The sequence below is a fragment of the Apium graveolens genome, chromosome 6 (assembly GCF_009905375.1).
Source record: "Apium graveolens cultivar Ventura chromosome 6, ASM990537v1, whole genome shotgun sequence".
NCBI classification, from domain to species: domain Eukaryota; kingdom Viridiplantae; phylum Streptophyta; class Magnoliopsida; order Apiales; family Apiaceae; genus Apium; species Apium graveolens.
In genome coordinates this window covers 2,161,256-2,174,064 of record NC_133652.1, presented here as the reverse complement: position 1 = coordinate 2,174,064, position 12,809 = coordinate 2,161,256, and the positions used below count along the sequence as shown (strand labels likewise).

Here is a 12,809-nt window from a genome sequence, read left to right as displayed (position 1 = left end):
CATTATAAAATTGAATTTAGTGTTATAATATATCTTATTACCACCATGACTTCCAATACTTTTATTCCTGATATGTCTAAATTAGACCTTTTGATGAAAACATTATAAAATTAGGTCTGATAAGATGGAGTTTTTTGGGTCAAATTGGAGTAAATTATTGTCTTACTAATGATTCAGCCACTGAAAATTCTAACGGACATTTTGAAAAGGATATAAGACTTGTCGTGGAATGTTATTGCATTATATGACAGCTGCTTTATATTTAATCTATCGTAAGTTTTTTAAGGCCAAAGAAATATGGGATGCTTTAAAAAACAAGTATGGTTTCGATTATTTTGGGACTAAGAAATATGCATGTAGTCAGTAGCTACATTTTCATATGTCTGATGATAAGCCAGTTCTTCAACACGTTCATGAATATGAATACATGTGTGCTGATATTATTGCCAAAGGAATGAAAATTTGTGAAATATTTCAAGCTAATTTTCTTCTTGAAAACTTACCACCATCTTGGCAAACATATGTTCATGCGACGAAACATAGACAAAAGGACTTTACTCTTCAAGAGTTGTCTCACATCAAGATTGAGGAACAAAATCGAATTCAAACAAATGAGACATCACTTGTTCATTCTTCCTGTACTGCTAATCTTGTTGAGTCAAGAGACGCAGGTCGTAAAAGGGGACAAAAAAATAAGGGTCCAAATCAGCTCCATGGCACTAAAATGAAGAATAACAACTTCAATTAGGTGATTTTGTTAATAATTATTTTTTTCTAGTAGCATCGGGCCAACTTGATCTCTAGTCTCTTTAGTCTAAAACTTAGTGCTCATTTGGAAAATATTAAAATAAGTAACTTACATCTTAAAATGAATAAGTAACTTATAAGTAATAAGTAAATTAAAAATTATAAGTTATATAAGTGTTTGGATAACTTTACTTAAAAGTCAGAATTATTTTTATTTAAATGAACTAAAACAAATATTTTTTATATACAATTATCTTAATACATGAGTTTTGAATTAATATAATATTTATAAACATATATTTTAAAATTAAAATTAATAAAAAAATGAAAAATCAAAATAAGTTAAAAAAAAGTACGTCGTTGCTAATATTCAACTTATCAGCTTGTAAGTTATAAATCCGACTTATAAGTGAGGTCCGCAAACACTCCTTAATAAGCTGTTACAAACTTATAAGCTATAAGTAGCTTATAAATTGTCACACAAACAAACAGACCTTAGTGCTCTGCGTATCATGATTGACAAAAAAATATATACATTTCACTGTGCTAATTTATAGTGAATTCTAGAAATTTGAGTGAAACACTCGTACATGACAATGATGACTAGGTGAGTCTAATAAAATTTCGACGAAAAAATGGTTTGTTAAATAATTTTATCAAATAAATATTATTTTCCCGTATAAATTTTAGAAAATGGACTAGCCGAATAAACTTGTCAAATATTTATTGAAAATCTTTCTAGTCATTGAATACACATAGAAAAAATATAACTGAATACATAAAAACACTAATATGTAACTTTATTTTTTAAAGAAAATTTATTATATTTATATATTAAAAAATAAATAATCTCATTAAATTAATATATTTAGTTTGTAAAAATATATTCATTTACCGTAAATTTGTGTACTACAATATTTCATATATAGTACTTACTCAGTCTCATCTCCCAACCATTTATTTACGTTAATAAGAGATTGCTTGATACATATTTTAAGGTAAATATAAAATATAATTTTATAACTTATTTTTAAAATTCTTTTTTTCTGAACAGATATTTAAATATCATTTTTTATTCAAAAAAATAAAATTATAAAAATGAATTTATAAAACTAAATTCTATATGAATGTGTTCTACACTTTCAACGAAATATATACTCTCACAGAAATATAAAATCAAAAATATAAACAAATAGGTAACCAGGACAAGTTCGGCAGTGATCTTTATCTTTCTATACAAATATCTCCAATTTTCGATGTATCATTTTCAGGTATTTATATATGTACGTACTCAAGATGTAATACTTTTTCTAACTAAAATATTAATTAAAAATGAAGATTATTATATTACAATGAAAAAAATTGTTGCATATTATAATTAAATGAGTTGTTATATCTCGTGTATGTGTTATATATATGCTGTGATTAAGACTAAATATTCGGTCGGTTCGGTCCGGTTTGATCGAAATGGACCGAATTATATTATGGACCGGACCAAATCAAACGAAATAATTCGGTCTGGTCCGGTTTTAGACCAAACAGACCGAATTTAAAAAAAAAAACAAAATTGTATTAAAATTTTAAACTAAAAATTATAAAATTTAAAATATAATTAAAGGTAAGATGATATGTAAAGTTCTAAGTGCATAAATATAATTATAAATTAAAATTATGATTATAATTTTTAAGATGTATGTAAAATATATATATAACATAAAATTATAGTATTTATGATTTGGTCAGACCGAAATATTTTTTACAAGAACCGGATCAAAACAAATTTTATTTCGGTTTATTGGTCAATCAGGACCGAATCAAACCGAATTAGCATAGTTTGGTTCGATTTTTGGTTTCGGTTCAGTTTTGCTCAATCCTAGTTATAATCATTAATAAATTAGTTTATTAATCTTATAATTATTTTATGAATATTATCGTAATATTAAAAATAAATCGATTTTTATTATAAGGGAAATACGGAGTAGAGGAGGCTAGGCGGACAGGAATGGGAGTGAGTTGATATCACAAATACAAAAGAAACTCCTGCTAGTTGCCGGTGTTAACATGTTTTTAACTGAAGTACACAGCTCGCTTGTTTTTGAAAACATGGTATGTTTCTTGCTAGATTCCAAACTTTGAACACACAAAATGTAAAAATGTGTAAATACGGGTACACACTGTATTTAACTCTAAAATTGTATACAAATTTTTTTCACAAAAATAAACATGTAATAGACATTGATTTTAATGGCCCCTGGATTCATATTAAAAACCCAATTAAAACATCACATATTATGTGTCACATTATTTTAAAACTTTTTTGTGTACCAAATTTAATACTCCCTCCGTCCCTCTCAATTGTTATCGTTTCTAAGATAATGTCCGACACGCATTTTAAGATGAATAGAAAGTATAGTTCTATAATATTTTTTTAAAAATTTTCTTTTTCTGAATACAAGTTTAAACATTCTATTTTTATTCAGAAAAAAAAAAATTAAAAAATATTATAGAACTATACTTTATATTCATCTTAAAATATGTGTCACACACTTTCTCACAAACGATAACAATTGGGTGAGACTGAGAGAGTACATGTTACATGTACCACTACTCTAGTTAAAATACCTCAAATATTAGTTAGGTCACACAACATCATTATGCTATGTAATCAACAAGTAATTTTATTGATGTTTTTCTTGATGCATAGTTCTCTACATATAAGTATACAATGAACTGAAAGTAGGAAAAGAAAACTGTGTATTATATATATGAATTGATCAACTCAATACCATATTTTACAACAAACAGTTACAACTATAAAAAGAAGGTTGTGTACTATACACCATAAAATCTACGATTTCAAGGAGTTTCCAGGATCTGTTCAGGTTTCACCACAAAATCATATACTCATAGTCATAGTCCTCAATCTTCTGAGTGATTTAGCCAGAAAAGCTTGCTGTACACAAGAATAAAACGAAAAAAATACGATATCATGACCAAATGTGATTGAGTGTCCAAATGAGGTGAGTGTAGATATAACAAAGAGCATGGCATGAGGCAAAGCCATTCTTTTCTTTTAAAAATTGTTCATATAACTGATAGCATACTGGTTTCAGTCTTTCAGATCCAATTTGATTTCATATAAAAGTAAACTTTAAAATAGCAAACAGATCAACTTGCTTCCTTTGGATTGTCAAGCTGGTACTGTGCTTACCAACTACGATGGCTTTGGCTTTTGTGCCCGTCTTGAGATGCGTTTTAATCCTTGGTTTTCCTTTCTCATTCCTCTGAAATATGAAAACATATTATAACCTTTGACAGTGAAGTAAGAGGTAGAACCAAATCTGGAAAAAAAAGGTTAAAATTGTACCTTCTGTACACATAAACAACGGCGTAAAAGATAGCAACCAGCAACAAGGTCAAAATTGAAATAGCAAGGTAGAAAATGCTGGTATGCTTCTGCAGATATTTAAGGCAAAAAAACATCAACATCATACCTCTGCCAAACAATAAACAAGAAACATAACAAAAACTCGTCTAATATTTTTCTAAAGTATTTAATTTTCTCTCCTATTGTAAAACTGGACAGCTACTAGCCTACTACTAGTTCTCTAGATTATCCTTCTGCAAACACTAAATTTAGAAATTTTTTGGTCTTACTAATTAAATTCAGATCTTTTGATTGCAAAACAGTAAGTACTAATATTTTCCGTTTATCTGTTTGGCGCCAACATATAACCTTGAGCACAGACCAGTGATCATGCCAGCTAGCAAATAACTTCTGCAACTTACAAGTTGAAAAAAATAATGTTTCTACATTTCCAAATTTCGAATTTAGCAAAGGCATAATGTAACTTTAGTAAACGTAGATAAACTTTATGCATCTTCACATTGAATTTGAGCTTCAATTGAAATAACTAAGCTAGAAAAATTTAGAATAACAAGTGATTACCTTGCCTCCCCTGGAAAATGGTTTTTGCGCTCCTGAACAAGTGTGTGCATCACAAAATTGACGCAAGAAAAGTTCTGCCAGGAACATGAGAAACATGGAAGCAAGTACAGAATAAAGAAAAAAAAATTATAGATGTGTGTGTTTGATATGATACCGTGAAGTCGATTAGCTGAAAGACCCTGATTTACAGGAAAACACTTATCAGCAAGACCCTGCAAAAACATGCTGCAATGAGTAAACAAAAACCTTAATTAAGAATAAGAGAGGTCTAGCAAATGAAGGGAACCTCACACAAGTGCTTGTTCCTCGCAGATGCTGAAGGATTGCATCTAGCCTTTCTAGACTTGAAATCCGTTACAAGGTCACAATGAAGAGCTCCACACAAATCTGCCAAGCACTTGCTGTGACTCTGAATTCATAGAAAGTGTAACCCCTATTTTATTAAAGCATATCACGATTTCTACAGAAGCTACAAATATAAACTTTGAGGATGGCTAAATGGTCAAGGCCTAAAATAGTGCTTCAAGAACCTTGGTTCCAATCTTGATATTTGATCAAGTGCAGAAACTTAACACTGGAAATGTAGTATAGAACTCAATATTTGTATTTTAATGGTGATTGTTTCAATAGTCTGTTTTCAATAATAATCACCATCTGACAACAGAAAAGGAAGTACAATTTCGCCAGATCAGCAATCAATATGTTTTTATAGTTTGAACTCGAAGTAATGACTAATTTCTTAGGGTTCCAAATATTTGATTTAATTTAATCATAAATTACCTTAAGCTATTTAGAGAATCATCCGAACAAAATTTCTAGTGAGAGATAATTCCTTTTCATTTTAGCCACTTATTCTGATCTTTCACCAACTGCTGCTTGCTGTAGCATACAGCAATAAAACTCTACCACACACTTCTTACTTTCATTTCCCTCTCAATCTCACATTCCATCGAAGCACGCAAAATACAGCCAATACCCATCAACAAACACAAATTTTGTTAACTTAAGAATATTACGGAAATTAAGGGTCAAGGATTTGCATACAATATTCAGAAGATTGAAGTGTCTGTTGTCAAAATGCTGGTCAAGATATTTCTCTGAACGAAAGCTTTTCTCACAGTATCCACAGCGCCACTCATTTATGTCCGCGTGTATTTTGTGCTGCTCCTGATCTCTGAAGATATCATTGTCAGGGTGTAGCCTACAGTTTAGAGAAAGCTGATACTTTTCTTTTTCCACAAATGGCATGAGATACTGCAGTTTCATAAAAAAACTGTTTTCAACTTTGCAAACCACATCAATAATTATTTTATACTAGTAACTTCCAGTTATATATGTAGGATTTTTCTAGTGTATGGGCACATGCTAAGACTTAGTGTTTGATGAGGTGTCCACAAAATATTGGTGGAGAGCTCATTAATAATGATGGACCCCCCTGCATGCACAAAAATCTCCACCAATAAAATTTTTACAACTCATCAATCACATTTTCTTAGCATGTGCCCATGGGCACACACTAGACAAACCGATATATGTATACCTCCTCGATGATTTTCCAAGCAGTCCTGCTTCTTTCTCTAGAACAATGCACTTCATCAGCATTTCCTTCATCGTGCTTATGAAGCCTGCATGTCAATATATAGTAAAAATTTTGATCAAAAAAGTTATTTTGTACATTTTGTGGTGAACAAGGCCCCAATTTTTTTTTTAATATTGTTGAACCTAATCTATCTGTAACCACAATTTTACATCCCAAATACTTATCAAGAAAGGCCATCTACCTTGAAGCTGCATGTTCTTCTTGAGCCTGTAGTGGAAAATAGAACAGAAACGATTATAACCGGAAGCACCGACACAAGTTCAGCATTTTAGTTTATTAGCAATTTAGCATTATAAGCACGCTGAACATCACAAAGTTGTGGGAATATGAAGAATTCACAAGAACGAAGCACTGATAACAAATTATAATAAGGATTCACAAGAATGAAGAGGCACTGATAACAAATTATAAGAACTAACCAAACTAGAGTAATCTGTACAACAGTACAAGAGCACTACTTTAATAACGTGGGTATGGAAATGAATAAAAGCCTATTTTGACACTATTTGGAGCTCAAATTTATGTCATTATTCTACCTAGAGGATCAAAACTTTGTAATCAAAGATTAAATCTTGGGAATAATAAATATTTAGATAAAGTATCTGAATCTGAAATGTTGGATCCAGGCTTCCAGCAAATAGTCATGCACTCTGAATATAAAGCAAGTGTGCATAACAAATGTAAAAATGTCGAGCTAATTTTCAATAAAGACTCTTACTTTTAAATTACCATAAGAGTGCGTTTGGAAACTTGCATTTCATTTCTAGTGAGAGATTTCAAATGACAGGATTTGAGTTGTCATTTCAAATTCTCATATTTATACTAATATTTGAATGTCCTGGATTTCAAATGAAATCCAAATCCAAATTTCCAAACAGCTTATTTGATCAAATCCAGAATTTGAAATTAAATTCAGTTTCCCAAACGGGCTATAAAGGAAATCAAACCTCTTACAATTGAGCAGAATATGTCCCCCCTCTAATGTTTAATTAATTCAAAAAACTAAAGTGAAACATACATCTAGTGTCCGAAAGGGTTTTCATTTAATATTAACAAAAATTGAACCCTAATATCTATCTAACTATATATATTATAATAGCATGAGAAGGTGGAGGCCCTCAAAAGTTATCAAAGTTTTTTTCTTGGATTTTCTCTTTTTTTATTTTTTTATAAAAAAATTCCTTGTATTTAATAGTATCTTCATTAGTTGTTAGTTACATCTGTTAAATATATATTAAATTCACTAAATATTATTTATATAAAAGTTTGGCAAGCTTCACCTGAGCATTGTAATTACTATTTCAATATAAAATATTAATTGTTTTTATAAAAAGTAAGATTATTTTTAGGTTAAATGAGTGACTTAAAATTTTTTCTATTATAGCATTTTCTACTCTTATTTCAGGATCAAGGCAATTTCTTTTAGGGTGACTTTAGAATAGACGAAACTTTTCCGGAAATCGTAATAAGTCATATAGATTTTGGGTTAACAAGTCTAAAAGTGCATACGAACAAATTATACATGGGGTGTGACCAACTCAATTAAATTGAATCAACCCAACCCTTTTGGCAATCGATTACATTGATTAAAAAATTATGCATTCGTTCTTCCATTATATTTTGCCAAAATATATCAATGTTCAAATGAAATTGATTTTTACGGTGTGTTCACTTGGGGAGAATGGAATGGGGAAGGAATGGAATGAAAATTACAAGCAAAATATATGAAGAAAGAGAGTATGTATGAGAGCATAGTGAATGAAAATGAGCGAGTAAATATTTTCTATGATGAATATTGTATGAAAAATGATGAGAAAGGAGAATGGACCATTCCCTCCAAAACATATGGGTTGAAAGTTTAGTTTAAATTGTTTGGAAAGGAATGAAGGAAAGAATGAAAATTATAAACACTTCATCCAATTTTCTCAAAAAATAGTACAAATTTCATTCCATTCTCTCCCCATTCCATTTCATCCAAGTGAACACAACCTTATACTTTTACATAGCATGTATTTTGTGGAGGGTATGGACATTTAAGAACATTATTCGGTTATATTTAATATTTATAATTTTTTATCACAAATTTTAATTTCATATTGTAACTACTACTTTTCAGGTTATGAAATTCGTAAATTTTTTAAAATATGCATATATACATATATATATATAAGTGTGTGTGTCTGTGTTGTGTAATGAGAATATTCTTCCAACTAGTAATTCATATAAATTATTACCTTTAAAAAAATCTTAAAATAGCTATCAATTTTTTAAAATAAGAAAAAAACTTTTTATTATTTTTAGTATTTAAAAGTAAAAAAAAATAACAAGATAACAAATATTAGAAATAAGTGAGCATTGCCCTCGGTGTATACATATTTATGTGCTTGTGTGCGTGTATTTATTTCAAAATTTTAGATATAAATATATTGAAATATTGAAATGTACAAGTATGTAATATTTTTTTACCATTTTTTCTTACGGTAACTTTTAGATACAATGAATTATTTTTTAAGCAATTTAATAGTGTAGGAGGTTAAAAACTAACGGGTTATTGAAAAGTTTATATTAGTGTCCAATAAGCAAATTTCAATTCACTTCAAAGTGGGTTAAGATCAAAAAAAATATTTGGAGCCCAAATACTAAGAAGATTCTAGAAGCGAGCTTCTTATACTTGGCAAATATCAAAAACAATTTACGCCTCACGAGTTTGGATCTTCTAGAATGTTCAACGAAGTGGATCTTCTAGAATGTTCAAAGAAGTTAACCTTATATTGGGCCTGTTTGGCAACTTACTTATAAGCCACTTATGGCTTATAAGCCCGTAACAACTTATCGACGAGTGTTTGTCGACCCAACTTATAAGCTGAATTTACAACTTATAAGCTGATAAGTTGAAAGTTGGCAGTGACGTACTTTTTTCCAACTTATTTTCATTTTTTCACTTTTTTCTAAAGTTTTGATTTTAAAATATAAATTTTTAAATATTTTCTAATTTAAGATTCATGAACTAAGATAATTGTAGTTAATAATTATTTGTTTTAATTTATTTAAGTAAAAAAACTTCTGACTTATAAGTAAATTTATCCAAACACTTATATAACTTATAAGTATTTATCAACTTATCACTTATTTCGCACTTAATCATTTTAAGTCATAAGTTACTTATTTTAAGATTTCCCAAACGGGCACATTATATATACATGGAAGGATGTCTCGACCCCTCATCCCTTATATCAGTCTTTTAGCTACTATCTCTATAGATTCTTTAAAAAAATAGCTTTACTCTCGTTTGGAAGCCCCGGGATGCCCCCGACAATTACTCTCGTTTGGAAGCCCCGGGACCGATCGCCTCCCCTAATATTTCTTTTATTTTCTTTTTATGCCATTTATCGATCTACTGATATGTTAAAATCAATGAGCAATTTATGGTTCGTATTAGTTTAATCGTCTAATAAGATGCAATAATAGAAATTACATCAAATTGATATCTTAATTTCATTATGTGTACAAATTAGAAAGTTTTATTTTGTTTTGTTTCACTATCTATGTCTTTGATAAGAACGTTCTACGTATTAAGATAGTTTGCATTCTAAAAAATTTGCACACTCTAAAAATTGAGATATATACTCTAAATGGAATAATATTTATATTATATGATTCGATTTTTAGTAGATTTATACAAGTTAAATAATTGTTCACATACTTAATTATTTATTTAAATTATTCCTAATATAACTTTATTTTCTTATTGTATATTTCAGGTAACAAGAGAAATTTATTTACAAAAATGAAGGATTGTTCATTCTACATCAAGGTTAGATTCACTTTTTTGAATGAAGTATCTGATTTTTTCTTTACAATTAATGAAATAAATTTATAACTTTTTTGCACCTTGAATTTTTTGTTTGCAGAATCAGTTAATTTCTAAAGTGCCATGTACCTCATCAGTCATTGAATCAACATCATTTTCATGGTTGATCAAGTACAAAGCAAATTCTTTCCATCCACATCTCGGGTTTCACAACTGAGGGATCAACATTGTTGGATCTTCTGTTTTGTGATTCGAGTTCTTTTATTTTCTCTTCCAACTTTTTCTTCTCCAACTCAAGTTTTCGGCACCTTTCTTCCAATGAAATTTGTTTTAAATTTACCTTATTCTCCTTTAGCACAATTTCAGTTTTGGAATTTTCGATGCTCTTTTCCTTTATTTCATGTTCTCTCTCTTTCTCCCATTCAATTTGGAATACTTGAACGGTCTCAACTAAAGCCCCATCTAGTTCAATGTCACGACTTTTATTGTAGTAGAAGAAGACCGGAGAGACCTCTGAAGCTTTTAAGATATTTTTCTTAAATTTTCCCTTTTCTGATGTTTCTATTAGATTGTTTTAATGCTTTTAATGTATGTTATGAAAAGGGTATCGGGTGTTAAGAAAGTGATTTGGTTATATTTAATATTTACAATTTCTAATCAAAAATATTACATTCATTTTGTAATTTCTACCTTTCATTTTTATGATTTTCTTAAAATTATTAAAATTTTAGGCATCTAATTAGAGTATACTGTACTTGCAATGTAAATCGTCTTAATTAAATTTTTTCAAAAAAAAATCTTAAGAAATGCAAAGAGCTACATCATAAGATTGTGGATATGTCTATGAACACAAGTTCTATTTGGAGAACCCCCATCAAATCTGAAAATATCCGAAACTTATATTATAATTTTAGTCATCTTCCTACCTACAGGGTTAAAATTATGGCTATAAAAGATTAAGGGGCAGTTGGGATCATGATTCATGGGATTTCAACCCGGTTAACGGGAATGGAAATGAGGTTCCAATACATTTTTGTAATGAAATCTTATTCCCATTCCCGTTAACCGGGTTGGAATCCCATGATCCAAACATCACTTAATTCTTGTGAGACTTTACTCTTATCTGATAAATTGATTGATCAAACTTCCAAAAACATTCATTAAAGTTAGGATTTTTCGATAATGTATGTGTTACGAACTCGGATTAAGTTTCAACGAAGACACTTTACCCTCTGGTGTACGTATAAATGATGCCAAATTGCTTATAACTAACTACAACATTAATCTTAATCTGATTCATATCTGCTAAAAGGGTATTCAATCATTAAACAGGAAGAAGCCTAATAATAACAGGTATAAAACCGAATATTTGCATCATCATATAATATCAAAACAGTAAAAAAATAAAATTTCTAATATCACAAAATCAACCATAAAATCAATTTATACTAAGCAAGGCCAAATATTATCTACAGTTATACACTAGTCCACTAAACCGCGCTTCTTACGTATAAAAATCGAATTCTTAGTATCATAATATAAAATCAAATCAGTAAAAAACAAAATTCGCAATATCACAAAATCAACCATTTAAAGCAACTTATACTAAGCAAAGCCAATTATTACATGTACTAGTCCAAATAAAAATCGAATCTTCGTATCATCATAATATAAAATCAAATCAGTAAAAGTAAAACTGCTAATATCACAAAATCAACCATGAAATCAATTTATACCGGCAAAGCCAATTAATATACGGGAGGGTCCCTGGCCGTTGCTAGGGAGCCCTTATACAACAAACGGTTTTTTGTCCGTTAGATTAACTATCCAACGGCTGTAATTAAAAAAAAATATCTATAAGGACGCGGACATCGTCAGCGGTCCGGAGAAATTAACTTTCACGTTGTCAGCGGAAAGGTAATTTCTCCGGACCTATTGCTATTTTTTTTAGTCACGGACAAAAAGTCGTTTGATGTATAACATGTATCTATAAGAACAAGAAAGAAGAACCAATAAATATGACTATAGATACAATACAAATAATGAATATATGTGTGTATATACCTGGTTGAGAGGAGGAGAAATCGAGAAGACATGAATGGAAGCTTGAAAAGAGAGGATTAGAAAGACTATTAATAATAATTTATTTAGTTTAACATTCGCCATCTCTCTGATCAAAGCTGCTATTGAGATTAACACAGTAATTAATTTAATTGGATTAAAATTTTAATTAATAATGAAGTGTATGAGTAAAATGTAATTACATAAACCTCGTAGAACTGGAACATGCTTCTGCAGTTCTGTTACGAGTTTGAGTAGTTGAACTTCAAGTCAACTGTGATCGGTCCAAACACTGGGCCTGGCCCGGTTAAACTCATATTTTTCGATACGAATGATATAGCCTCGAATTAACCGTTTTTTAAGCTAATTAACCGTTTTTTTATTAATTTGAATTTTATTCAAAATTAAAAATCATCTCTTAACTATTTCGAAATACTAAAAATTTATTTTAAATATTTTTTTATATATGAGAATTCAATTGGAAAAAACAGAGAAAAATCGAATCGAATTAAACTGAGAATCGGAAAGCTAAATTATATCGTAAATGTTTAGTATGAAAAACCTAAATCCTTTTCCGGTTTAAAGGCGGCTACTTCTTTATTATTTTTCTCAATTTTATTATGTTCTTTAATAAATTTCTC

At 29.5% G+C, this 12,809-nt stretch overlaps 1 protein-coding gene across 1 annotated transcript; it reads right to left on the bottom strand.

Moving 5' to 3' along the window:
• Positions 1–3,417: 3,417 nt before the first annotated feature.
• Positions 3,418–12,461, bottom strand: LOC141667244 (uncharacterized). Its single transcript, XM_074473654.1, has 10 exons — positions 12,172–12,461; positions 6,478–6,503; positions 6,237–6,321; positions 5,741–5,950; positions 4,983–5,105; positions 4,851–4,908; positions 4,697–4,770; positions 4,115–4,203; positions 3,959–4,031; positions 3,418–3,700 (listed from the first exon to the last, which is right to left on the bottom strand). The coding sequence occupies exons 1-9, from the start codon at positions 12,271–12,273 to the stop codon at positions 3,962–3,964; spliced, it is 837 nt and encodes a 278-aa protein (XP_074329755.1). The 5' UTR covers positions 12,274–12,461; the 3' UTR covers positions 3,418–3,700; positions 3,959–3,961.
• Positions 12,462–12,809: the final 348 nt, after the last annotated feature.